Source organism: Hoplias malabaricus, chromosome 8, assembly GCF_029633855.1.
Source record: "Hoplias malabaricus isolate fHopMal1 chromosome 8, fHopMal1.hap1, whole genome shotgun sequence".
NCBI lineage: Eukaryota > Metazoa > Chordata > Actinopteri > Characiformes > Erythrinidae > Hoplias > Hoplias malabaricus.
The window spans coordinates 9388306-9416227 of NC_089807.1; the positions used below are offsets into that span (position 1 = coordinate 9388306).

Genomic DNA, 27922 nt, shown 5'->3' on the forward strand with positions numbered 1-27922 from the left:
GATTCTTAGGGAGGAACCTGTCAATCAGTTTTTGCATCAGCCAATGAAGTACTAGATTTAGAACGCGCTGTCCGTAATTTTTTTGCATCCGCCAATCCGATCAGAGCTCAGTGATCAATGTTTTCACACATTCATTTATCCGTTAGAATGGGAGGTGTAAGAGAGTTTCTCGGTTTTAAGTCTCTTAAGTTATAAGTGCATCTGATATACTGAGAATTAGTTTTACTACAGTTGGCAGGCACTTTTAAAATGTTATTAAACAGAAATCTTTATATTATATACATATATTATTGTTTATTCTCACCTTGTTTTTCTTTGACTAAAATGTTACTTTCTTGACTATTGTGAATAGTTTTTGTGCTTGTCTTAATATTAAGTGTTCCTTGATGGTAGAGTGAAATACTGGTAAGTTAAGGTGGGGGCGGCCCGGTGGCGACCTGGCAGGGACCTGGAGCTTGTGGGTTCGATTCCCACTCTGGGTTACTGTCTGTGAGGAGTTGGTGCTCTCCCCGTGTCTGCGTTGGTTTCCTCCAGGTGCTCCGGTCCTCCCACAGTCCAAAAAACACACGTTGGTAGGTGGATTGGCAACTCTGTAGGTGTATGCGTGTTGCCCTCCAGGGTGTATTTCCGCCTTGCACTTAATGATTCCAGGTAGGCTATGGACCCACCGTGACCCTGAACTGGATAAGCACTTACAGATAATGAATGAATGAATAAATTAGGATGACCAGACGTCCTCTTTTACCCGGACATGTCCTCATTTTTAGACGTAAAAAATGTCCGGGCGGAATTTCTCAAACGTCCGGGATTTTGTTTTTTCTAGAGCTTACATAGAATTTCGATGAGTTTCGTTCACAAACTAGTCTCGCCCTCCCCTACTCCGTTTGGTTCGCTTGAGTGAGAAGGGGGCGTGGTGAAGTCGCCTAAAATCTTCTGATTGGACGGCCTGACTGTAGAGCAACCGTTATTGGTCGATAACCTTCTCTGTGAACATTTAATTGGTCAGTCTGCACGTCAGTAGTTGTGTCCCCCCCCAACATGGTTTACCATTTTTCCATATTTACCTTTATGTAATTTGGCAGGTTCTTCTATACGTTTTCAAAATCTGTTTTATCAGATTAATATGTTGTCACTTTCCAATCAAAAGCATGCATTTTTAATTTAGTACGTCATTTGAACACAGCAGCTTTACTTCACACTGTGTGAAAATGTAATTATGAATGAACCAATAGCAATGCTCCAAAATTGCTTGGAATAAAATATTCTTACACTGACATCCATTGAAAGGTAAGGTTTTTACATTCTACTGTAAAGTTTCTCATTTGGAGACGTGTTTTTGATCGGACAGTGACGAGATATAGATTAATGCAGAGTTACGAGTCTGGTTCAAGGTCACTTGGGTATAGCATGGTGTCCTTACCTGAGCCGGGAATTGAAGGTAGGAGTGTTACCCTCTGCACTTTTCCAAAGATTATATTTATTTGTTTTCATATTTTAAAAACGGATACTGTTTCAAAATGTTTAGAAACTGTTGCATGTTTAAATGAAGGACTGTGCAACTTTTCAGCATCAACCCAGAACAAACATAACACACTTTCCAAAAAGAGCTTAAATATTTTATTCCAAACTCTCAGTAAATCCTACTGCAGTGTCTTTGGCAATTAGAGTGAAATATTGTTACACAGGTCTATGCTCATACAATTAAAAAAGAACCAGGAGAAAATATCTACTCTCTGTGAAATTCAGAAATCACACACAGCTTAGTTTCACACAGAGGAGCAGATACATGGCAGAAACATTTTCCCTTCAGAGATTTACTGAAATGCTGCCATAAAAAACACAGCAAAAATGTATAAATGAAATCAATCCAGCTTCTGTACCTAACATACTACCGTTATTTCAAAGGTGTATATGCACACGAATAAAGCAGGTGCGTAATCACTGCCAAAAATAAATGAAATGTAAAATAATAACTGAGCTGATGCAGTATATTATATGCCCAAAAATGTCTGTAGACACCCTGAGGCAACACTGTGGATCAAGCTGGTGATGTCTAAATGAAAGGAGACACCCTCAATTTCAAAGTGGTTGGAAAAGAGAACACAGTTGTTTGATTGTGTACACAGCTTAATTCCATTGAAAAGCATTGACAAATGTAAAAGGACACTCTGAATTAACTGAACTGGAGCCGTACATTATCATGTAAAGAGCCAAACATCTTCCAAGCCTTACGGCCAGAGGCTCACCAGTTCAATTCACAGGACCGTCTGGAAAACCCAAACTGCTCCCCGGGTAGCGAGATGGTTAGTAGCCCCCTCCTCTGGTTGTGTGTGTATTCACTGCCTCTAGTGTGTGTGAATAACTGTTCTAGAGTGTGTGTTTGTGTGGTCACTACCACGGATGAGTTAAATGCAAAGAAGCACTTTCCGTAAGGGGGTCAATAAAGATGTCTCTTTATCTTTTGAAATGATTTGGCACTGTGTTTACGATCCAGAAACAATCATCCAACATCAGTACGCTATACTCACTAATGCTCTTGTGATTGAAATGTTCCAGCATTTAGTCTAAACCATTTCCAGATAAAAATAAGCTATTACTACAGTAAAGAATAAAACATTCCTGATTAATAAACTTAATTTCCTAAGAAATGAGAGCATGTGGATGTCTACAAATGTTGTGCCTTAATCTCTCAAATACTGTAAATCATTGTCTGTTGTGTTTCTGATCAACTGAGTTGATCTATGAACTGTCAGTACATTTTGTTTAAGATATACAATTATACATATGAATGCATGCTAACGCTAAAGGGCTTTAAATAGTGACACAGTGAATAGATAATCAGCAGAAAGAGAACAAATGTCCAGCGTGTCCCCCACTGTGAAATCACAGGCAAAAATATCTACAGCCGTCTTAATTTTGTGTTTGTAAATAAAATAGTTTGTTTATGTGTACTAATTTTGCGGGGATGTGTAAACGGGTTTCTGTGTTTGTTTAATCATGCTCTGATGACTAAGTACAGTGTTGTTTGTTTAGATTTAGGTCATGCTGCGGCAACAATGAAATTATTTTGTTTGTTTGTTTAGATGTGTTAAATCATGCTGGAATGGCCTGTAATGTGTTGTTTATTAGTACATTTGTTTTTGTTTTTAAATCATGCTGGGTAAGTGCTGTACAGTGTTGTTTATTTGATTGTTTGCTTATGTTTGTTAAATCATGCTGGGGGCAACGCTGTACAGTGTAACGTCTCCCACCACCCGCAGCAGCGTAACCTCTTCCATTCCTCCGACTCTGTGCTCATACTCCAATAGATGAACTCCATCCACAGCCACCTTAAAAACATCTGCCTCCACAAGGATCTTCAACTGAGAGAAATGAAATTCATTATAAGTAATATATAATAATAATATTTATAACAATTATTAATTGTATGTGTTTAAACTTTATGAATTTTAAAATAAGTCTGGATGAGTTCAGCATATTCAGTGTGTTTCGTGCAAACCTGGCAGAGACTACCACAGTGACTGATTAATACTGGCAGAAAATTCAGATGTTAACAGCTTGTTTTCTTTCAATGATTGTCTGTAACCACCTATCCAGTTCAGGGTTGTGAAGGGTCTGGGGCCTACTCAGAACCACTGGCCACACGGCAGGAACACATCCTTGACGGAGCCCCAGTCCATCACAAGGCACCACACACGCACAAGCCCACTAACATGCTCACAGCTATGGACACTTTTGCCAATCCACCTACCAATGTGTGTTTTTGGACTGTGGGAGGAAATGGGAGCACCCAAAGGGTACCAAAACAGACACAGGGAGAATACCCCAAACTCCTCATGGACAGTGACCTCAAACCCAACACCCAAGGACCCTGGAGTTGCATGACATTGACACTACCTGTTGACCTACCATGCGAATCTTGAAAACAAGACTACTGAGATGATCACAAGCCACTAAAAAACTGTGGAACAATATGGAAGAAGGGAGCTTTTAATAAGTCACACATTGGGAATTGTTTTAACAAAGTTTTCTCGAAAATGTTTCATTTTTTTGAGAACAACTGAACCCCACAAAGTAACAGGTCAGTTAATGAATAAATAATACCTCAAACTGTCTCCCTGGCACAAAAGGAAATCCCCCTCCTCTCTCTTCTGGACCCCAGTAGCCTCCCAGGCTTGAGTTCCTTACAATGGTCTGCTCAGGGAACCGAGGATTGAAGTGGAACACAATGTCAGAACCTTTAACAAAGTCCACATGGAACCTGTGTAGAAAGATGATGACATATTAAAGCAGTAATTTGAGCAAATTTCCCCTTTTTCCCCTAATATAGTCAATCAACCAAGACATGTTTCTTGTCTGTGTTTTTGTTTAAGTTTATCACTGGAGCTAGACGGCTTATACCCATAGAGTGTATGTGCCTTGGCTGATTGACTACATTAGGGGTGAGAGGGGAAATCTGCACACTACTGCTTTAAAATGCCATTACATACAGATACAGCTTTTACCCCACCAAACACCACAGTGCAGTGTAAACTGTGCGCCTAAATCATTTCACATCTCCTTCCATAATAAATTTTCAATTACAAAAAAAAAAGTGACCAGTGCATGTATGCTACATATCACATACTGGTGTTCTCTAGGTGTGTGTAAATATGTTACCGGTCTGCTCCTGGAACAGGTTCTCCTACTACAGTGATGAGCAGGCGGGGCATTATTCCTGCATGGAGCGGCAGGTCATATGGCACTGGCTGCAAAACACACACAAACACACACATCGGGACAGTATGTGAGATGCTAAAGGACAAAAATTAATAATCAGCATATAAAATTTTCAGCAAAAATCCCTTTTTGTACCTTATAAAATGTCTTGTCATTTGTAAATATACAATCTTTGACATGTGTCAAAGATACAATCCCTGGCACAAGTGCATGTTTACCATCATGTTACATTGTCTTTCCATTTAACAACACATAATAAATGTTTGACGTCTTAAGATACCAACTGATCAGATTATTTTGTTGTTGAATTCTGTACTTTATAATAAGCTGCATGTTCAGTATTAGACAGATCTGGACAGCAGAAAAGCTGCTCTTGCTGATTCCATTGTTATGCTGTTATAACACATACAGAATGTGGCTTGGTGCTGTAATCCTAAAATAAACTAGACACCCCTTAATATTTTCTTTATAAAAGGCAGTAAATGTTGCTTCAAGGTGTGGTTATATGTTCTGCTGTTAATGGTGCCTTCACAGATTTAGCTCAAAATGTAATTAAAGCAGGACAGATAGTCCACATTTTGAGTGATTCGAATACAATGTTCTCAGTTATATTTAAGCCATAATTGTCTGTGATTTTAAACCTCCAGCATTAAAAATATATATGGTTACATATACAATATAAGCATATAATACAATATACAACCAAAAACACTCCTTAAAATACAGTAATAAATACAGAGGGTCAAATAACAGTACACACACCTCAAAGCTCTGGCCAAAGAGTCATTCAGTGCAGTTAACAAACCGAATGAACCACATACCTAACTCTACATTCTGTCATACATTCATTGTTCAAACCTCACAAAGCCGAAGCTTTCTGCTATCACTTGGAGTGGTGTTACTCTACTGTATTTTCCTTGTCTTGCAGACCGTATGTTGAATATACTTTATTTGTTGTTCTTATCTTAGATATTACCATGTAACACATGTAATCCTTTTGAAAATAACCATTCTTATTTCATTATAATTTTAGTATAATGGTTAAAAAAGGCCAGTTAACACACTTTTAGTTTAATCATACTAATCTTTGTCACTCTGACTGAACTTCTACTGACAGTACATATGAGTTTGTCTGAATTAATTATTTTAATCTAATTAACTTGTAATAAAATGTAGTAATGGCATTTTAATTACACAAATGTTATTTTCATTTACTGAAATATTTATTTTCCATACAATAAAATTAGAACTGTTTAAATGCTTTTGGTAAGATCTATGTCTATATGGTAGCCTTTATATATATTTTTAGCATTTTTGCTGTTTATTTTATTGTGGTGTTTCCATGACAGCAGAAAATATAGCAGAGAATATTAACACAAATTTAAGTTAATGTTTGGCTGCAACCTAACAGAAACGGGAACAATATTATACATTGAAAGTTCCTTAGACAGTACTGTTGTGTACGGAAACAGTTTTTGCCAAACTACATACACACACACACACACACACAATCTGAGTTCTTCCTAGAATTATTGGATGTAAATAGGTGCAAGACTGATGTGAAAACACCCGGTTTAAACATAATGTCACCATGTCAACGGTGTTCAGAATCATGTGGTATGACACACAACCTAATTCCAAACCCCACCCAGTGACTGACTCACACACGTTGACACAAACACCAAAACTCAAACTAGGCCAGTCCACTATTTCTGTACATGTAAACTATGTAATGTTGTACATCACAACTATTTGAATAGGCTAATACTGGGCTAAGAACCTAAAGGGCTACATGTCCAGAAGTTTGGAGATATGATATGTTCAATTGTACACAGTTGTTATGTTCAGGAGCAGCTGCACATGAGCTTGAGGCTACATTCTTTTTCATAAATGTAAGTGACATGTAACTGTCTGAAATATGAACAAATCTGTCCCTGAGCATACATGCACTCATGATTTGTTTATGCAGCTCAGTTCCAAATGAGGCCCTATGCCCTGAGTAGTGCAAGATGTAAATTACAGCTCTACACAAAAGTACTGCATTATGTCTAACACAAATACATTTACCTTCAGCAAAACCTTCCTATCATTTACTAAATTATTTTGGTGCAGAGGCCACAGGTTCATCACACACACAGTGCACCATGTAGAACTCGACATTACTCAAATCTCATTTGAAAGGTTTGGATTTGACACTGAAAATGTCACATTAAAGCAAAGAAATAATTAATTTCAGATTAAATGAATTTCAGTTTGGTAATTTGAATACTGTCTAAGTTCATCCAACGTCACTGACAAGCATGGACAAAAAGCCCTGCAGCATTAGGTCATGTATGTTTATCTTTGCAGAGTGATTCTTTAGTGGTGTGTGTGAAGTGGATGGAGACATGTCCAAGAAGCTAGGGATTTCCACTTCAGAAAGGAAACCAGATGAGGATGCAATCATCAGACTTGGTGTGGTACAATATTGAATATTAAATATCAGAGGTTAATTTGTATTAGAAAGAGAGATTAAATCAGGCTTGTACAAGTCAGAATTTGTGTGCTTTTACTTCATTGTGGTGGAATGAACAAGTGCATTACAAAGATTTATTCAAAACGTGCAACACAAGGCAGTCTTTAGGTAGCAGTAGTAGAGAAATAATGTTGTGATTTAATAAAATATAATTTAAAAAGCTGGTATACTGGACTTTGCCTGTGGGCCTTCTCTATACACTACACCATCACAGGTAAAGCTGTAACTGTCAGAAGCATGAGTAAATGATATATATAAAAGAGAGTCCGCAGTTTTAATTATATCTCTCTCACTCTCTGTCTCTCTTTCTCTTTGACGGATGCAGTGTTGATCCCCCTGTGAATATCTTCACTTTGATCAATGATACGGTGGTCTATGTCCTGGCTGAAACACAAAAACATGAGTTTTTACATCTGTACACTTCAGGTGCACTATCCCACTGAGCCAACAGTACACCAAGCCTACAGAAACAGCCCAAGGAATAACACTAAACGCTTAATACCAGCCCTGCACCAGCAGCCAGAAGACCCACAAGCCAACACATATCCACTCACATACACATTCACATGCAAAACAATGTATACAATTATTTTGCTTTCTTTAGGGTTTAGAACATTTTCCAGAAGAGTTATAGTCATACTGAGGTTAAATTGCCCAGCCCCAACACACCTAACCCCCCACCCCTCTACCCACTCACCAGCATTCCTCCAGGAGCACCAGGCCCTCCATATGGTCCCATCGGTCCAGTTCCAAATCCTGATTGTGGTCCATGCTGGGGGTGGTATCCTCCTCCAGGTGTACCCCAGGAGCCAGGGGGCACTGGGGGAAAGCCACCAGTGGCAGGGGGGAATCCCCCAGGGCCTGGGTGTCCATACCCTCCAGGGGCTGGGGGTCCAGCAGGGTACGGAGTGTTACCAAAGGGCCCCTGTGGAGCTGCTGGACATGAGGGGTACTGCACCCCAGGGAATCCAAATTGCCCTTGGCCAGGGGGGTAACTGGGAGGCACTGAAGGTGCGCCAGGATATGGCCCAGAAGGAGCACCAGGACCTGGGACAAAATGGCCTGCAGCACCAGAGCCAGGCTAGAGAAAAACACCAGGGGGAAAATATTGATATGCTTCATATTAATTCATATTGCTGACAGGACAAAACCATGACTTTATGAAATAGTAGCATTACAGGAGAAGAACTAAACAGTTACATTTTCCAATGGTAGTTCATGAAACAATTTTTATCCAGGTAATTATTGCATGTTTTTTGGGGTTGTTCTTTATTAATATTTTTAAAGGACAGGTTTAAAGTTAAAACTGGAAATGTATTTGAAAGTGTTTTGAAATGTTAATGGGATATATTATACAATTTTTCCACACGTTGACAAAGTTCTTTGGGGTCATAAATGAAACATGTTTAAAATGATTGTTGAAAACGACAAGGCTCAAGCACAACACACCATTCTCCCCCTGTCTAATCAGCCCTGTTCTGAATGACTGGCTTCAGGCCCTGTTGCTCTAAATCAGTGGTGCACAACTCCAGTCCTGGCTCGCACACACCTGATTCAACTCATCTGTTAATTGACAGGTTTAAGGGTTGTGTTTTAGCAGAGGAATCACCAAACCTTGCTGGATACTGGCCCTCCAGGACTGGAGTTGTGCACCCGTGCTCTAAATGTTGATGGGCCACTGTTTACCCAGCCCAAGTGCACAGCAGTGCAAAGTGAGCAGAGCTCTTGCTTTTTGCCATTCTTTCTTGATTTTATTCTCCATTCCTGTTTTGTGCTCAGTACTCTTTATTTCTTCACATTTGTTGTGCTTGATTTGCTCCATTTCGCCTCATCTTTGAGCTCTCAAATTAACGTAGGACCTGTGACTGGAGAGACTCATATGAGAGTAATTATAAAGTCTTTTAAATTGACCTCAGAAACAGAGCAAAACTAGAACAGCTCACTTTATGCTATATTTTCTGAATTAGGGAGTCAAGAAAAAAAAATGGTGGGCTGGTCTTGTTTTACAGTGTGTGGATTGGTACCTGAATGGGCAAATTCTCTGAATAAGTGAATTTTCAAAACATTTCTGTTTTTAAAGTGTTGAAATATTGTGAATTTTATACTGATGATAAAAACATGACTGTTTTAACATATTTTCCATATCTAAAAACAATAAGCAAAAAATATTAATTCTGATATGCATAATCATTTTATTAACCCCAAAACACTGAAACATGCACTTTCACTCACCATCATTCCTCCAGGAGCACCAGGCCCTCCATAAGGCCCTGTGGGCCCAGCAGGGGCAGAAGGTACGCTAGGATATGGGCCTGGTGGCGCCCCAGGGCCAGGGGCGTACGGTCCAGACGGAGGACTGAAACCTCCAGGGGCTGAGGGTTGGGGGAAGGAGCCAGGGGCCGAAGGTTGGGCAGGACCTCCAGACTGTTGATGGAAACCGGGACCACCTGGAGCTGACCCAGGCCAACCAGGGTTAGTGGCATGTGGTGCTCCGTTTACTGGGGCAGAGGGGTTAGCGGTAGCGGTTCTGGATGCTTGACCAGGGGTGTCATCTGCAAGTGCATCAGCAAGCTACAAAAACAATAACATACAACCACAAATTTCATGAAAAGAAGACGACATTTAACTAGTTAAAAAAAATACCCTCTGTCATTCTATAGATGTGCACAGAAACAACAAAACACGAACAGGAAAATGTTTTTCAAATCTGTTTCTGAAACGTTATTGTGCCAGGCTAGCTTTCAAATGGACACTCCTTTAAGGACCTTTTCAGTGACTAGACAGCATTAGAACTACATTCTAATTCATCCTAAAAATACAACATGTACTTTAAAATGTAGAAAGAAAATATTTAATTTTCATGGTGAAGAGATACATGCAGGGCATTGTGAAGCAAATTATTTTCTCTCCAGCATAAGAATTCCATATGAAATTGTGATTGTGTATAGTAAATAAAATACTGCATGTGTTGAAGATATAGAGACAATAGTTTCTATCACGTACCTATCTATAAATTTCTCACAATCAACCTGTTAACACGAAAAAATCAACTATTTGTAACACATTCACTGAGTTATGAAGGAATTCTGAAATATTAGTGGAATTCCCCTTTAAGCTGGAGGTCCGGACTGTTCCGTGTAAAGCAAGACTTAAGGTAGTTAAAATTCCATTTGTGACAGACAAGGAGTTTTTTAAAGCCGTTTAAATTTCGGGAACAACTAGTGCTCATGAAAACAAACAAACTGTATGCTAAAGCTAAATATGAGAATCCATAATTTGTGCTATATATACTGTAATGACTAAAAACACGAGTAAAAATGAAAGCAGCCTTTAAAAATAGATTTGAACACAACATAAGACATCTAATATTAACGTACTGTTACTTGACTGTTCAACTCACCGAAAAATCTGCCATGGCCTATATGCAGTTAGAAAGAAAACAAGAAATAAACTCATTAAACAGACAAGACGCTTTACAAACAGCATTAAGGTGATAGGACACGGCTAGCTCTGCTTTAAACTCTGTAAAATTCACACAATTCATGTGTTTAATGAGAATTCACGCTCATCTAAATACAGCTATCAAAGTGAAATGCTTGGATTATTCACGTAAACAATCTGACATATTTTTGTTTGTTACCTCCTCCAAATGAAGGCCTGGTGTTCAGGATTAGCTTCTGTTACTTACTGTAAACCCGACTGAAAAGCACACACACTCACACACTTATACACACAAACTCGGACACACGCAGAAAGTAAAAAAAAAATGACAACTCTACAAAGGAAGTGAGGCAGGAGCTGAAATAAGGTGCAGTTTCGACACCATGTTTGAAAAATCCGCTGATGTTTCAATCATATCCGCAAGTTAACAGAACGACGCATTTGCTTTATAAATCGATGCAATTGCTCCACCTGCAAACCGCCAAACCACGCCCTACTACATTAGGATTGGCTACTAGAGCCAAGCTCTCCTACGATTGGCTACATGCTTCCACTACCGCGGCTCTGCCCCCTACAAAGCAATCAACCGTTGGCCAATCTCAGAAACTCAGAAGCTGTCGTAGCTCACGTAACTGTGTAGACCAGAGCCGGTTTAGGTACAAGTTGTCTGGTGTAGACTCTGGTAGCCCGGGAATGTAAAAACACAGTGTACGGTCAAATCGTGCTTATGAACTTCCACGAGAAAGGCGTGTCCTTAAAGTGATAGCAATGATAGGTTTTGATATTCGCTCCATTCAGATCTGTGATTTATATTTGGACTCTCTGATTCGTTTAATAATCGATGGGGAGTAAGCGAGGGCTGCAATTGGTTAGCGCGTAGCTTTAAAACATTTTAAGAGCTACGATGAGTGAATTGATCGGTCTGATTAGTCAAGCTGGAGAAACCAGAAACCGCCCATACTAGGTTTATGAACAGGTTCACTGTTTTGATTTGTCAATAAAGGATCATAAGAACAGAGTGGAGGCTGTGATTCGTCTATCCAGAATCCAGACATTTGTTGTTATCGTTGTCTCAGCCACAGAGCCTCCGCCCACTAGTTGACTCTCCGTAGACAGTCAACAAAACGTGCATTCTGATCGGTCGCTCCTGAACCAGGAAACAGATTGAGTATTCCTATTGGCCAGTCCCGAACCCAAGAGCAAAATGGGCTTTATGATTGGCCTCGTGAACGGAATACGTTTTCTGATAGGTCGGTGGATTGGATTCAATTCTGAACGTTCTTATTGTTCATTTGGGAACCAGACTACCATTAGAGAGCTGTGATTGGTCAACTTAAGTTCAAGCAAGAAACGAATACCCTTTCTGATTGGTGCTGACCACAGTAGAGAAAAGAAGAAGAGTGTTGATTGGTCTAGACCGAGGTCAACGAATAAAAGAGAAGTTTGATTGGTCGAGTTACAGTTTGGGCGGGAATCCGTGATTGCGATTGGCTGACCAAGAGTCACGAGACTGCAAAAGAAAACACACATATACACACACATTTATACATACAGTGTTAGTGATCAGTTCTGAGAAAATGGTGAGTAAATTAAGACAATTTAACGTTAAGCTTCATTTGGCTTCTTATTCATTTTTTTCGTTCCACCTTAAATTGTGTAATAGTTGCACTTTTGCGGTGCAAGCGATAAAATATAACTGCTGCATCATTTAATGTGGAAGAGGAAATTTCAATAATAAGCTGGCAAATAAGGCATTGTTGTCGATGTTTTGTTGGTATGTGGTATCTGAACATTTCTGAAGATTTGTTGGTATGGGTGTGTGTGTGGACGTGGTGGGTTGGGTGTGATAAGCTGTTGGCCCCTCTTCCTGCTGCAGTTACACCCAGTGCATTGTGTTTGTGTCTTTGGATTTTGGACTTAGTTTTTAAAGATTCATGTAAATAATGCATCGTCTTTCTTTGGATGTTCATCAAAGCTTTACTGAGAGAAATGATTGTTTTTGCCTTTTTTTATTCGAGAGTGAAGAACCAACAGCATATTTGGGCATGTATAGGCCCATTCCTTTGACGTTCAGACAAGTTAGGCTTTTATTTCAGCGAATTCTACACTAAAAAGCCAGAATAAGATTTCAGTAGTAATCAACAAAAAATAGATACTACATAATTTCGTTAATTAAGGAATCACCTGATGAGATTACTCAAAATTAAAATGAAAAAGATTAAAAGCTAGAATTTTAAAAATCTTTTTAATATTAAATGTGTTCCACAAAGCAGCATTTCTGTTTGGTCAGTTGACTTAAGCCAGTTTCAATGGAAAACGAGTTGAGTGGCATTCTATTTGGACAGTCCTCAATTTTGGGCTTAAATTAGCTGGCTAACTGAGAAAACCTGCTTTGTGGAATACCTGTGTTGCACCAAAATTATAGGTATCAGATCACTTACAGCCCCTCTCCGGTCATTGATTAAACCCCTAAAATGACAAGCTTAAAGATATTTCAGAGAAGAAAATAAATTATTAAATCCGGGTCAGGTGAAACCCTTAACTTTTGCTCTCATTAAGTATGCTATGAATATGCAATAGTCATCATTTATGATGTAAAAAACAGCTCTTTCATACTTGACATGCTTAGTCATGACATTGAGTATTTTGCCTATGACATGATTATACCATTTTAAAAACACCACAAGGATTTGTTATCAATGTGACAACTTGATTTTCCCCTGGAGGTTTTTTGTTTGTTTGTTTGTTTTAAGCTTTCATTTGTGAGAAAAAGGCGAAAATCAAACAAATTTTATTCAAATTTGAAAAAATATACACAGACATTTGAGTCAGATTTTCAATGTAAGAAGTCAAATAGTTTTAAAGATGTATCTTCTGTATCTATTTCTCAGACAGAATTGTGATAGGATTTAGGTAAGCACCACAAAAGGCCTGGTGCCATTTTTAATACTCCCCACAACTTCCCAATAGTTTTCTGAGGCCTTATATGGAATGTTGATTATGGTGAAATTTCCACAAATTAAGTTTAATTTGTGTGTAAATTATGTATTGTGTGTAACTATGTACTGCATGTAATAATTCACAAAGAATGGATTTTAAAACTATAAATTAATTTAGGTAATAGGTTTTTTTGAGAAGCTTGTGGAGGTGGACATCTGATTCCATTCCCCACCACTGTGACATTCTCAATAATTTTACAACAAACTCCACTTTTTTCTTTTGTTCTTGTTCTTAAATATAATTTACTATTACATTGAGGTTCATTTGTTCCCCTGCATCTTCAATAATCTGTCTAGAAAAGCATTACATGAATTTGGGAATTCTGCAGTAGCTGCAGATAAGGTTAAGACCACCATGTTCAATGACAAGCCTGTGGCAGAGAGGTTTAAACCCCTCCAGAGTTGGGCTGAGGTGCAGTGGAATTGTGTTCTCTGGAATGATGGCACCTCATCCAGCACCTGTTAATCCAACATTAGTATCTTGCCTCACTAAAGCTCCCATAGCTGAATGACATCAAATTATCTCAGGAATGTTTCAACATCTAATGTAAAACCTCCCAAGAAAAGTAGAAGCGGTTAGTGAGAACTCCTGATTAATACATTTCCTTTATAAGAAGAAATGTTGTAGGAGTGATTGACTGGCACCCAAAGCAGGGTGTTTTCCTGCCTTATGCTCAGTGATTATCAGGCTCCGGACCCTGAACTGGAAAAGCAGTTTCAAATAATGAATGAAAGAATGAATGTTGTAGGAGCAAGTGTCCATATAATGTACATTTTTGTATAGACGTTTTCTAATGTATCTATCCGTCCTTGCAGAGTGAGTCTTTAGTTGTGTGTGAGGTGGATGGAGATTTGGTGAAAAAGTTGAGGGATTTCCGTTTCAGAAAGGAAACTAACAATGCTGCCATCATCAGTGAGTAAAGCTTCTGTACATGTAAACATATTGTTAGTATTCCGTTACCCGTAAATGTACAGGTTGATCCAGCATAGGTAAGCGCTCACTCATTAACAGCTGTTCCACCCTGTATTTATTTATTGTAATTCTAGCTGGAATTATCTACAAAAATACACATTTGGATAAATATATTTATAACAATTTTCCAGTCTTAATCCATGGTCCAAAATGTTTATAACATAGTATTTGGTAAGTAGAACAGAAAAAAGTAAGACAAGCCAAAGAAATAAGAACAGAACAGAGAAAGAGAGATTACAGAAAAAAATGAATAATAAAATATATTTTTTAAATAATTAAAGGTCCAAAATTCCACATTTTTAATAGCACAGTTAGGCTTTACATGTAAAAGAAGCAGAACGTACAGAAATATAGAAAACAGTATAGCATAAAAATTAATTCCATATTTCTTAAAACATCTGAAGACGACCAGACAGTGCATATCACAGAAATGTTCAGCTTTGTCAGAAGTTATATAGATGATGCTGTATTTCCCAGTAATGTTTCAGCTTCTGTTCTGTAATATTTCGGTTCTGGTTTGCTTGCACTTTAATTACTAAGTGAATTTCTAGACTTTTGTCAGATTATCACAAAATACTCACTCTCTCTCACCCAGAGTGTGAGATTACACAGTCGTTAATGAGAGACTTGTTATATGTTAAGACAACAAATGAAGTTGAAAAAAAATGGCATGTTTAGTATGAACACTTATGGATAAAGTCAGTCAGAATGCACATCCGTATTGTTGAACATCTTTGTGTATTATTTCAGTGAAGATCGATAAGGACAGACAGCTGGTCATCTTAGATGAAGAGCATGAGGTGAGTGTAGAGTGTCATTTTAAATATAATTATTTTCTATATGAAAATGTAGTTCCAAGACGCTCTGAGCCCGATGGGCATTGCACCGCATCCCTACTTTTGATCTTGCGGGTTGCGAGCTCCTTCGCGTTGAGAGGAGTCAGTTGAGGTGTTTCAGGCAACTGATGAAGATGCCTCCTGGATGCCTCCCACTGGAGGTATACCAGACACATCCAACTGGAAGGAGGCCCCGAGGTAGACGCAGGACACGCTGGAAGGATTACATCTCCTGGCTGGTCTGGGGATCCCCAGGAGGAGTTGGTGGATGTTGCGAGGGACAGAGACATCTGGGCTTCTTTGCTCACCCTGTTGCCACCGCGACCTTGAAATGGACAAATGGAAAAGATGATGATGATGATGAAAATGTAGTTTGTTTTGATGTTAAGATAAGACAGAAACAGCCAAAATGTAAAGATTTTATTTTTGTAAAAGTAACACTGGACAATATATTAATACAATATATAACTGAAATCAAAATGAAACATTTTCTCTTCTTTAGTTTTATGTCTGCAGGTATAAAGGAAATATGTGAACTAAATGTTTTTTTTTTTGTTTTTTACAGGACATCTCTCCTGATGACCTAAAAGATGAACTGCCTGAGAGACAGCCCAGATATCCTTTAGTGAACTGTGCTCTAAAGATTGCTTGTGATTCCTGTCCAACAAGCTAAAAATATTCACTCAGATCAGACACTAAGTCACTGAGTTTCAGATTTACAAAGTCTTATATCTTGGCAGAAGAAGTGCTTGGCGATAAAACCCCATTACCAGAAAAGTTGGGACACATTCAAAAATACAATACAAAATACTGAAATCTAGATAGATAGATAGATAAATACTTTATTGATCCCCAGGGGAAATTCAAATCTGTACATTTTAATTGACTTAAACTTAGAAATGTAAACCAAGATAAGATTTAGAAACTCGTGCCCCAACACACTCAAAAATGTTGGGACAGAGACATGTTTACAAATGGGTTACATCACCTTTTCATTTAATTGTACTTGAATGCAGAGGAAAATGAAGCACAAGCTTTATGCACTGCGCCTGTGCAGTGTGTGCAGAAGAAACTCCATTTCCAAACCAACATTTCTGGATTACGGTGTATGTGCGAAAGGGCATTACTGTGTACATGGCTTGAGCTGCTCAACAGTCAGAGTTTGCTTTTTGTCTGATTCTCTGATGGTTCTTTGTCTAATCTTGATACACCATACACTTTCAATAGGAGACACATCTGGAATGCAGACAGGCCAGTTAAGCACATGCGCTCTGTATATATGAAGCCATACAGTTGTAACTTGTGCAGAATAGGGCCTGGTCTATGGAAGCAAATCTTTCACTGATAACAGTGAAAACATGTTCTTAAAAATTCACAAGTTAAATTCAAGAGCAATTATTTTCCGATGCGTAACTGCAAAGCAAAATATTCAGTGGAAATCTGAAGACTTGAATATAAAAGCAACAAAATTCAGATGCATAATTTCAGTGCAAAAAAATCAGTGCTACAAATTCAAAGGTGGTAATATTTCAAAACCTGATGAGACATTTGCTTCCATACTGATCTTGTCCTGCTGAAATAAACATGGAGACATGATCTTAAAGGCAGCATGTGTATCTCCAAAATACCAATATAAGACTCCGCATCACTGGTACCTTCATATATGCAGATCACACATGCTGTTGGCACTGATGTATCCCCATGTCTGCACAGATTCTGGGTTGTGCATTGATTAACAGTCTTGATTAACTGTTTAACAGTCTTGATAGTCTTTTTCATGTTTGACATGTACTATCCATTGTCCACTTTTCCCAAAAACAAGTTGAAACATGGACTCATCATACCACAGGACAGGTTTTTACTGTCTTTCTGTCCATCTCAGATGATTTTGGGCCAAAAGAACTATCTGGCTCCCTGAATGTTTTCAAGACAAACTGTACATTATCAAAGACCTAAATCCTTTGCCATTGTGCACTGAGAAACATTGTCTTGAATCAGACTGACAATTATCACATGAGACTCTAGGGAGATTCTGGTTAACTATTGCCACTTAACGTGGCCAAGAACTACCTACTACAGCAGGAAATGAAACTTGACTGACACTCAAAGGAGTCAGTCTTTCACATTAGACCAGTGCCAGAGCCTGTACAAAACGATACATGGATGTACAGATAGTAAAGTCCTGACAGTGAGCCTAGCATATTGCACTGAATGTATCAGACCTCAACTAGTGGATGGAGCATCTGTAGCTGAGACAACAAACTACTTAACTGAGCAAATTAACTACAGGTGTGAAAGCCTTTTTTGTGGATACCTGTTTTATACTCCGTCTTGATGACATCGCCTGTTAAACTGTGAATTGTGGAGTCTTCCAGAACAGTATAACCTTTTCAATCCTGAGTCTCCAATCCCATCTTACGTTTGAGTGTGTTGAGTTCTGTTGTTCCTTTTTTAAATATATAAAGTTCAATTAGATTTATCAGAGCAAAAACACTGAAAATGTTTTCTTTGTACTTTTATCAGTTAACCATATGTTAAAGTGATATAACAAATAACGTTTTAGTTTTCAATGCAACATTTGAAAGTGTTGCAACCTTTTTATAAATGTGGTTTGTAGATTAGAAATCAGGAAAATATTTAACACATTATTTCCTGAAAAAGTGCTCTGTAATGTTAATGTAATTATAAAGATAAATTGATTATGAAAATGGAATGGTGACATTATAGGCCATGGAAAAACCAATCATAACTTTTTAATATATGTGGTTCTGCAGCTATATTATCCACATTAACTCTTTTAAATGCACTTAATTTACTTTCTATTTGTAATTTTTAAATAGGTCTTCTGATGTTTAATTTTAAAAAGTACTCTACAATGCTCTCTAATATACATGTTTGAATGTTTTTAATACTGCATACAGCCATGTTATTAAGTGCAAATCCAGAAGAACTGAAATAAGGAATTGCCTGGTAATTAAAAAAATGGGTGGTAGAAATAACCCTGTTAAAAGCTCTTAGTGATGAGTTAACATTCCTGACCAAACCAAATATTTACTGCTTTGCTCTGTTCTTGTTCTTTAACCAGAAATACATTTGTAGTTTACAGTTATAAATATCAGCATGATGATGGAAGAGTTTCTTACCCACTCTGCTTCATCTTCTCCAGTCCAGTTGGTAAAAAGAAAAGAAAAAAAAACCTACACTCACGCACATAGACACTATATGGCCAAATGTTTGTGGACACCTGCTTATTCATCCAGCAGTTCTTCTGAAATGTAGGGTATTAATCCTGTGAGGCAGCGGCATGGTGGTGCAACAGTCGGTCACACAGCTCCAGGGACCTGGGCTTGTGGGTTCCTGCTCTGGCTGACTCTCTGTGAGGGGTTTTGTGTGTTGCTGAGCACACACATTGGTAATTGAATTGGCTACTCAAAAGTGTCCTTGTGTGTGAGTGAATGTGAAGAGTGTGATGCCTGGCAGTGAACTTGAGCCCCGTCCAAGTTGTGTTCCTGCCTTGTGATCCCAGGCCACAGCTCTAAACAGGATAAACGGTTAAAGACAATTAATGAATGTTCACAGTGGGGAGAACCTTTAAAATAGCTGAATTTACTTGTAAGTGGTGTCTACAAATGTTTGAACTGTGTATATCAATTCATTTTTTTTACACATAGTATATCACTGGCCACTTTATCATAAACAATATTAGGCAAGGATGTCTAATAAAGTGGCCAGTCAATTTAATTATGGGGTTGAGGGTGTTTCTAATAAAGTGGATGGTTCTGATTAGCTTTCTTCTTCTTAGGGTGTAAACCAGAGCAGCAGATGATGTATGCTGGGAGCAAAAACAAATTGGTACAGACAGTGGAACTGACTAAGGTAAGTGCGCACACACACATTTAAATCAATTTTGAATTTGATGCCTGCGACACACTCCCAAAAATTTGGGATGGGCAAATTAAGAGTGAAAGGTTTGTAGAATATAAAAGTTATCAAACAGGTGTTCACAAAAGATTCATAGCCTGTGAACAAAAATAGACTGTTGCTCCTCCCGTCATGAGAGAATTGTTAAAGATTTTAAAAATAATATTTTTGAGTGCAAGATTGCAAAAGGTTTATGTCTTTCACAATCTATTGAACATAATATGGTGAAATGATTCAGAAATTCTGGAGGCATTGCCTAAGAAACTGTCATGCTACAATGATAAGTATTGCCACATGGGCTTGAGAGTACTTCAGAAATATGTTTAACAGTTTAAGAGACCACCACTGCATCAAGAAATGCAATATGAATCTCTATTAAACAAGCAGAAAGCCTGTACATCGGTTCTATGTGGAACTGCTAATGGGTCTCTGGGCCCAAGTTCATCCCAGGTGAGAGTACAAGCATATGCTTTGGTCAAAGGAGTCAATGTTTCAGCTTTTTATTAAAAATGCATTTTGTTTATTCTGTGCTAATATGAAAGGGACCTTCTAGATTGTTATCAGTAATGGATGCAAAAGCAGGTTATGATAGAGCATCAGTGAACAAGGCATGACATCATGCGTACAGTACTGTGCAAAAGTTTTAGTTATCAGAGATTGAGATTTTAAAACCTATTTATCTTAGCAGTAAGTTTTATCTGTTAAAAAACAAACAAACAACAAATAACACCCAACATTAGAATAAAACGAAATAACATTATTCCACAAAATGTGATATTCTGTGTATGAATGTGTTGGTTTAACTTTCTCGAAATCTCTTCTTGTGGCAGTCCGTATTATTTAAAGTTATCATCCATTACCGATTAATGAATAATCATTTAAAATAATGTGATATATATATATATATTTATTACATTTACTGAAAAGGCATTAGTTTAAATATATATAATTTACTTAGCTGCCTAAGACTTCTGCACAGTACTGTGTGTGAGATATATCCATTGATATAGAGGCAAATATCTTTTTATTTTTTTTAAAGATATATGTTGTGGTAGGGTGACGCAGCAGATATTGTCGTGGTCACACAGCTCCAGGGATCTGGGGTTGTGGGTTTGAGCCCTGCTCCAGGTGACTGTCTGTGAGGAGTTTGGTGTGCTCTCCCCATGTCCATGTGTGTAGCGAAGTCATTCATTCATTATCTGTAACCGCTTATCAAGTCCAGAGCCTACCTGGAATCATTGGGCGCAAGGCGGGATTACACCCTGGAGGGGGCGCCAGTCCTTCACAGGTCAACACACACACACACACACACACACACACACATTCACTCACTTACTCACACCTACGGACACTTTTGAGTTGCCAATCCACCTACCAACGTGTGTTTTTGGACTGTGGGAGGAAACCGGAGCACCCGGAAGAAACCCACATGGACCACATGGTGGAGAACACACCAACTCCTCACAGACAGTCACCCGGAGCGTTCATTTTGTTAAGCTCCATGTTTGGGAACCATTAAATAATATGTAGTGTCTTTACCGGTCCAATTTTATCTTGGATAAGGAGGTTATCATGTTCGAGGACTTTACATATAATGTAGCAGAATTAATTATTATTAATAAATTATTATGCTCATTGACCCGCTGTAGGTTCTTGGTTCTGAAATTGAATCGGAAGTAAAAGTAATAATTCTGTACAAGAAAGGTGCACAAATAACCAACGAATGGTGTTATCAAACAACTGGTTTATTAAATGTAATATCAAATAATGAGTATTGATTTTACATTCATATAATGAAATGGATTAATGTGATACATGAGGGAGCAGGGAGATTAATATATGAGGAAATTTCTCTATGATAATTACTCTAAATTCTAGAAAGGCTGTAGTTCATCCCAGCAAAGCATTCAGCACCAACCTCTTGAGCTAAGAAATAAATTAAACCATGTGGCCTTACGTATCTGTGGAGCATTGTAGACACAGGCCTTGTAGCATTGCAGCAGTGGGCATTCTTCTTTTCCCATTTGGCCAGATACACGGTCTTTGATACTGCGACCACTCTGTTGGAGCTGGTGGCGTTCTGAAGGTCTCTGTGGGGATTCTCCGTCATCGCTGATCTGCCTCCTGGTGAGAGACACGTCCATGCAGGTCTCTCCTGAGTCTTTGCTCAGAAGATCATTCTGAGGGAGCATGTGGCCTTCTTTGTAGCTGATCCTGAAGCTCTTGTCACCACTTAGAGGGTCAGAGGTCTGAGGTCTATTTCATGCTCTGGGCGTAGCATTGAGCTTTGTTAGATGTAAACTATAGCTTTCTTAAACTATAGTTTTTCTACTAGAAATAAAAATAAAACTTCTGGTTGGAAGTTTGAGGCTCTCTTAGCTGAGCTTCCAGGCTGGAAGCGAATTCACCCTTCTCCTTCATTCCACCCCTACTCTTAAATTCTCTCTCTACATTCTTTCCCTGCTCTGGGTTTGCTCTCTCTGGACCCTGATTGAGGAGCCTAAGACTATTTAAGAGAGAGCCATAAGAGAGTCTCTATTCTCTCTGGAAGAGAGCGGAATCTGTTAGAGACTGAGAAGAGCCTAGGAGCCTTGAGGAGTTCTGAAGAGTCCTCCTTGAAAGTTCAGTAACTTCCCTCTGAACTAAACTGACTCTACTCACTGAAAACCCTCTAGCTGAGCTTTCGTGCCACTAATTTATACCAGATTGGGACCCCCCCCCCCCTCCCTGGGCTTCAGCGTGGTCTCTGGTTGGAGCTTGCACTCAGGGGCGTTTCATATCACATGACTTGTGCTCATGTGAGTCAAATATTATCATCCGCTTATGATACTTTAATTCCTGTTGGGTAAAAATATATAAGTGCTTTAATATTGTTAGATTTGGCAACTGTCAGATCATAGATTAACAATTATACGTTAATATGACAGTAAAGAATCAGTTTCCCTGGGTACTTATCAGATTAAGAAAATGCATATAAAGATATAAAAGTGGAAAAGAAGAAGATGATGATGATGATATAAAGATATAGACATTGGCCCATTAAGATAAATACACCATATTTATGATATGTATTTCTGTAGGTTTATCAAATTAAGACACAAGAAATATTTTGATATTTTGAATGTTGTGGGCTTTTACTGGGAAGCCCATGGTTATTTCAGCAAGACAATGACAGGCATTATTCTGTACATGCTACAAAAACATGGCTTCATAGACTAAGATGACATTTGTTTGACTGGCCTAACTGCAGTGCAGATCCGTCTCCTATGGTGCATCATTAAGAGGAGAATTGGTGACAATGGATTGTTGAGCAGCTGAAAAATAAACCACAAGTGTAAAGTAAAACAGATACATTATATACACTATACATCAATCAGCCACGAGATTTAAAGCAATTGTTATTAAGCCCTAAAATACCCAAACTTCAGGCAGGGCAATTCAGAATTCAGGGTCTGTCAAGGGTCTAGCTCTGGTGGGCAAATGGCACTTTTTTGGATGTATCGAGTCTGAGAGAGAAGAAGCTTGGCTTGTTGCCTAGGTGCACCAAGGAGTTTTTGATCCATCAATTACAATTGCAGAAGTGCAGTGCACATATTTCATTTCTACATTTCTTGAAATTCTGTTTCCTGCCTGGCACACCCACCCATGTTGAAGAGCATGCAGGGATGTGGTTATGTGGCAGTTCCCAGTGGGAGGGAGGAGAAGATTCAAGGTGTGGAAGAGTGGTCATAATATAATAGAATCAGGAGATGAGGGAGAGACAAATCAAAGATTGCGAGTTGGTGTGTAAAGATGTCCCATCAAAAAATGGGACAGGTCTGCTGAAGATTCTCAGTTCCCGAGCCACCCAGTCACCCTTTCCTGAGAATCTGATGAACAAGGCATGTAGATGAGGTTACTGATGTATGTGTGTTTGGGTTTTGCAGGAGGTGTGTGTAGGAATTGAAAAGCACACTTTTGAAGTTTCAGTTATATAAATAATGATAAATATTAATAAAAATAAAAACAATAAAAGTGCAATTAAAACTGAGGCTTGGGTTTTTGGAGGTTTAAATCCTGTTTCTGGTTCCTCTCTCTGTGTTGCAGGTCTTTGAAATCAGAAACACTGAAGATTTAACTGAGGAGTGGCTGAGAGAAAAACTGGGGTTCTTCCGTTAAGAACAGGCAAAATACCAGTGAAAGTATGATCAAGATGCCGTATGTCACCTCTGAGAGACAAATCCATTCTCTTAACGTGTGTGTGTGTGTGCGTGAGTGTGCATTTTCCTGGTTTTGGATGGATATATAACCCAAACACTACTCTCACACAACAGGAATGCGTTAAACTGGGAACAAAATTACTATCTAGATTATTTTTCACTACCATAAAAGGGCATTTTTGCTGTCATTTCCATATTAATTTTTATACATTTAATAAAATAAACAATGTCCTTCACTGATTGAACAAAGTAGTAGCAGGTTTTCCAGACTCCATTATGTGCCAGATGGCGTTATATAGAGAGATTACAGACAAATATAAGATTTTTTTTAGACATATATATATCTGCAGAGTTTATTGTGTATTGGCAATTTGATATTGTCATAACACATGACTACAGCATTATACAGCAAGAAACAAGAAACAATCTCTGAAATGGAAAACTATAACATGGTATTTATTTAGAATTACTGGTTCATTCAACATGAAGTGTTCACACAATGTAAAGGGTGACTTGCATTTTCATATGGAAAAAAAAGACCAAAAATATGTAATAGGAAATTTTGAGCTGCTGCCCTGCGGTGTACATGTTTCATGATAAATAGAATATAAATTGTCCAACATAATTTTGGTAAAGTACTTTGTTACATTAACTTGCATTGAATGTTTTCCCCATTGCTGTTCTGGAGATACAGATTTTCCATGCTCTAGTTTGACCTAATCACCTAACGTACACTAATGAAATGTTTTTGATATAACCCATTTTTTTAAGTATTAGGTCTTTTTAATATAAACATATTGTTTTAAACATTAACCATTTGTACTGGGTTTTTAGAGAAAATGTACCTTTCTTCGGTCCATGTGATATTTATTAGTTAAATTTTCCTGACATTTTTAAGGATTTTTATTTGCTGTAGTTCCAAATTCTTAAACGTTATTTTTTTTTCTTGAGATATTTTCTTTGAGATTTTAGGGGAGATTTCTAGTAACAGATATTTCTTGATAAGAGGAAACTGTAAATTTTATGTTATGGACTTGGCTGTGTTGTTCAAGGGATATGAAGTTTTGTTTTTTCTTTTTTCTTTTTTAGACCAGTCAGGTTTGTTTGCTTTTTTTGAAATTAAAACTCAGTAAACTGTGTATAATTATATTTGAGAGTCTGTTTTTTTTTTAGATATCTGAACATTTCCTTGACAAGCAGCATGCTTGCCCTATCTGTAAACCGCTTTGTAGACATGCACCTAGAATCTGTAGTGTAGACTGCATAATCATGGCAGCTGTATAAATGTTGGAAAATGTGAAATGTCTGCCCTTGATAAGTACACAGATGTTATTCAAAGTTTAGTGGAAAGTCAGGAGTTTATGTGCAGAGAGGTATGGCAGGTCTCCCCAGTCTGATGGTATAGCTTTACCACTTTCATTAAAAGATGCATAATCCAAGAAAATATCCTGATGCTTTGTTTAGTTTTTTTTTTTATAGATTTCCCCCTGAAATTCAGATTGGGGCAAGCAGAAATGAAAATTAGAAAATAATAAAATCCCATTAAATTTTTTCTCTACCAAATGGAGAAAATTAAATAATTGTTACAGTCAGTTTGTTATTTTCTGACTTGAGGCCTTTTCACACTGAATGCGATTGTTTTCGTACGTAAAAAAACGGACGCAGTATTTCCAAAGGATACTGGGGGAGATTGAGGCTCTGCTTCTGCATGTTGTTCCTCTCATTAAAATGGATCATATTTCCTTTAACCTCCGCAGTTTAGTTATCAGCGTTTTGTTATTTTTTTAAGCCTTTGTTCTCTGCTACGAACAAGACGAGCTGTTCAGTCGATGTCTTCCTGCTCATTTGATTGGTCTGTAACCACGACAATGGTGCTCTGATTGGCCGGCTTGATTTTTAACGTCCCTTAATGCAGAAAATAGAACAGGTTCCAATTTTAAATCTAATGCAGCGTCTTAGTCCGCCAGTTTGGGACTCTGTGTGTTTTTTGTTTTTTCCAATAGTTGACGTACCTTTTTTCGTGCTTAAAATTGCACTCGGTGTGAAAAAGCCTTTAGCCTCAAACGGTCAGAACATTTAACTGATATGTTGCATGGACCTGCTTTTATCTAGATTTTAAACATTAAGTACACTGCCAGGACAGATAATTTAGAGTGAGATAGTTTATCTTAAAATTGCACAGTTTCTAATAAATTACTATACATTGATTTTGGTGCTTCTTTAGGGTGACCAGACGTCCTCTTTTACCCGGACACGTCCTCCTTTTTAGACTTAAAAAAATGTCCGGGCGGAATTTCACAAACGTCCGAGATTTTGTTTTTCTAGAGTTTACATAGAACTTCGAGAAGCGTTTCATTCACAAACTAGTCCCGCCCTCCTCTACTCTGTTTGGTTCACTTGAGTGAGAAGGGGGCGTGGTGAAGTAGCCTAAAATCGTCTGATTGGATGGTCTGACTTTAGAGCTTCCCTTATTGGTCGATAACCTTCTCTGTAAACATTTAATTGGTCAGTCTGCACGTCAGTAGTCCTTGTTTACGTCAGGTAAATCTCATGTATCACTACCTACCCTCATCTCAAGCAGCTATGCCGAAACGTAAATGCAAGTTCTCGGATGAATTAAAAAAGAAATTCCCATGTTTTGTGTAGCAAAAAAAAGTGTAAAGGACCTAAAAGCACACATGGGTTCAGCTAAGCATACAACGGCAGCGAGGGGCGTGACCTCATCACTCCAGTCACCCCATCCACCCTGCTTTTTCTGCATCTCGCATCTGGTCACCCTAGCTTCTTTCTCTATAGCTAAAAGGCTAACAGCTATCAAGGAATGGAAGCTGATGTGCATGAATTAACATTGTGCACAAAATCAAGATTTTATCCATCCATTTATTGAACCAGTTACTAGACAATTTTGGGGGCAAGCAGAAAACTGGCTAACACCTTTTATTTAAAAAAAAAATTACAGATTAATTAATTTGGGATTTGTTACCTACTAGGCATTGCTGCTCATTTGTTTCATCTTCTGAGACTGACAAAACAGTATCTCAGTTCACTGACATTTTTTTATGCAGAAATCTGCAGTTATTTTTAATGTTCATGCATTTAATATGTGAAAATTATAAACAAATATTAATAGGTTGCTATTATTTTTATTCATTTTAAGGTGAATGTGTTGAATATTATGCTTTCAGATGAATATTAATGTTAATCCTAAGATTGAAAACACTAATCCTTTAGAAGACGTTTGATTGTGTGTTACATGTGTACAAACACTATACACACCTAAATATATAGATAATCTAATATATATGAAAGTATCAACTGGACAATTAATTGTTCATGCTGAAGTAGAAAGGGTATTCTCTTGAGGTGCTGTGTTTCTCAACACTACCATGGATCTAGTTCATATTTAATCAAGTGGTTGTGTTTTATGGTGAATATCACTTAGCAGTCGTTTTATTCACCTATTTTTCTACTGCATTTTACAACTCTTTTGCTCAGTAAAGGGGTAAATAAAGCAAATTTGTCCTGAAAATTGTGAATGTTTTTTAACCTGGCCTGAATTGACAATTCTGGATTTTCTTCACACCGGACAAATGGTACATTAATAGACCAATGTCAATTGTCCAGAATTGCTTGGAATAAAACATGTTTAATTAACTTTCAATTAGAATTTGTATAAATGGGCTTTAGCTGTGCTAGCATTAATTGTGCCCCATTTGTGGTTGAAACACTATTTTCAGCCAAAACAAATGTCAGTATTAAAGCAAATTTGATACATTATTCAGGGATGTTTGGTTGTTCTTTTTGTAAAATTGTTGTTTGAAAGCAGTAGAAAACTGGAGGTAACATGTTATAGTAATAAGCAAAGTTGACTGACTATGCTTAATTTCAGCTCATGTTTTATTGCTTAAATATGACATTTTGACTTAGGATTTTCATTAACCATGTTCGTGTTAAAAAAGCAAATGTCTATATCTTTCATTTCGACCTAGAAATTCCCAAGGTGGGCTATAGAAATCAAAAAAATAAAAAACTATATGAGACATGTTTTACAATTTATAATGTGGAAACAAGTATCACAATTGAAATAAAATCAAACTAAGAGGTGTGTAAAAATTACTAAATCTAATCAACTATAGTGTGTTTTGAGTTTGTTACACAACTATTTTGGTGTGTATGTATTAAACTGGACAGAATAACTATAGTAACTCTAAATCTTTGAACAGTAAAGATATCACTGTAAATCTGTTTCTATTACACAGCGTTTCCCTTAGAGCATTCCAGATTTAATCACAGTAATGCCCCCCCCCCCCCCCCCCCCA

General features: G+C 37.8%; 2 protein-coding genes across 3 annotated transcripts; one reads left to right on the plus strand and one right to left on the minus strand.

Annotated features, from left to right (window-relative positions):
- Window positions 1-1596: 1596 nt before the first annotated feature.
- On the minus strand, window positions 1597-11129 carry lgals3a (lectin, galactoside binding soluble 3a). Of its 2 annotated transcripts, XM_066678302.1 has the most exons (8): window positions 10875-11129; window positions 10635-10652; window positions 9467-9805; window positions 7932-8315; window positions 4660-4748; window positions 4105-4261; window positions 3910-3961; window positions 3266-3362 (listed from the first exon to the last, which is right to left on the minus strand). In XM_066678302.1, the coding sequence occupies exons 2-7, from the start codon at window positions 10647-10649 to the stop codon at window positions 3944-3946; spliced, it is 1002 nt and encodes a 333-aa protein (XP_066534399.1). In that variant the 5' UTR covers window positions 10650-10652; window positions 10875-11129; the 3' UTR covers window positions 3266-3362; window positions 3910-3943. The 2 variants fall into 2 exon arrangements, with proteins under 2 accessions (XP_066534398.1, XP_066534399.1); XM_066678301.1 differs by lacking the exon at window positions 3910-3961 and having other exon boundaries at window positions 1597-3362; window positions 10875-11116.
- A 266-nt stretch (window positions 11130-11395) lies between these two features.
- Window positions 11396-27915, plus strand: gmfb (glia maturation factor, beta). The gene is made up of 7 exons (XM_066678304.1): window positions 11396-12255; window positions 14491-14587; window positions 15398-15447; window positions 16049-16098; window positions 18575-18657; window positions 19286-19359; window positions 23491-27915. Exons 1-7 carry the CDS (start codon window positions 12253-12255, stop codon window positions 23560-23562), a joined length of 429 nt encoding a protein of 142 aa, XP_066534401.1. The 5' UTR covers window positions 11396-12252; the 3' UTR covers window positions 23563-27915.
- Window positions 27916-27922: the final 7 nt, after the last annotated feature.

Bases quoted from the DNA above. Each gene is read 5' to 3' on its own strand.
- lgals3a (XM_066678301.1), bottom strand. The intron at 8,316-9,466 runs GTGAGTGAAAGT...GTTTTTCTCTAG, and splicing joins GTGCTCCTGGAGGAATGATG to CCTGGCTCTGGTGCTGCAGG. The intron at 4,749-7,931 runs GTGAGTGGGTAG...TGTGTTTTGCAG, and splicing joins GTGCTCCTGGAGGAATGCTG to CCAGTGCCATATGACCTGCC.
- gmfb (XM_066678304.1), top strand. The intron at 14,588-15,397 runs GTGAGTAAAGCT...GTATTATTTCAG, and splicing joins TAACAATGCTGCCATCATCA to TGAAGATCGATAAGGACAGA. The intron at 19,360-23,490 runs GTAAGTGCGCAC...TCTGTGTTGCAG, and splicing joins AGACAGTGGAACTGACTAAG to GTCTTTGAAATCAGAAACAC.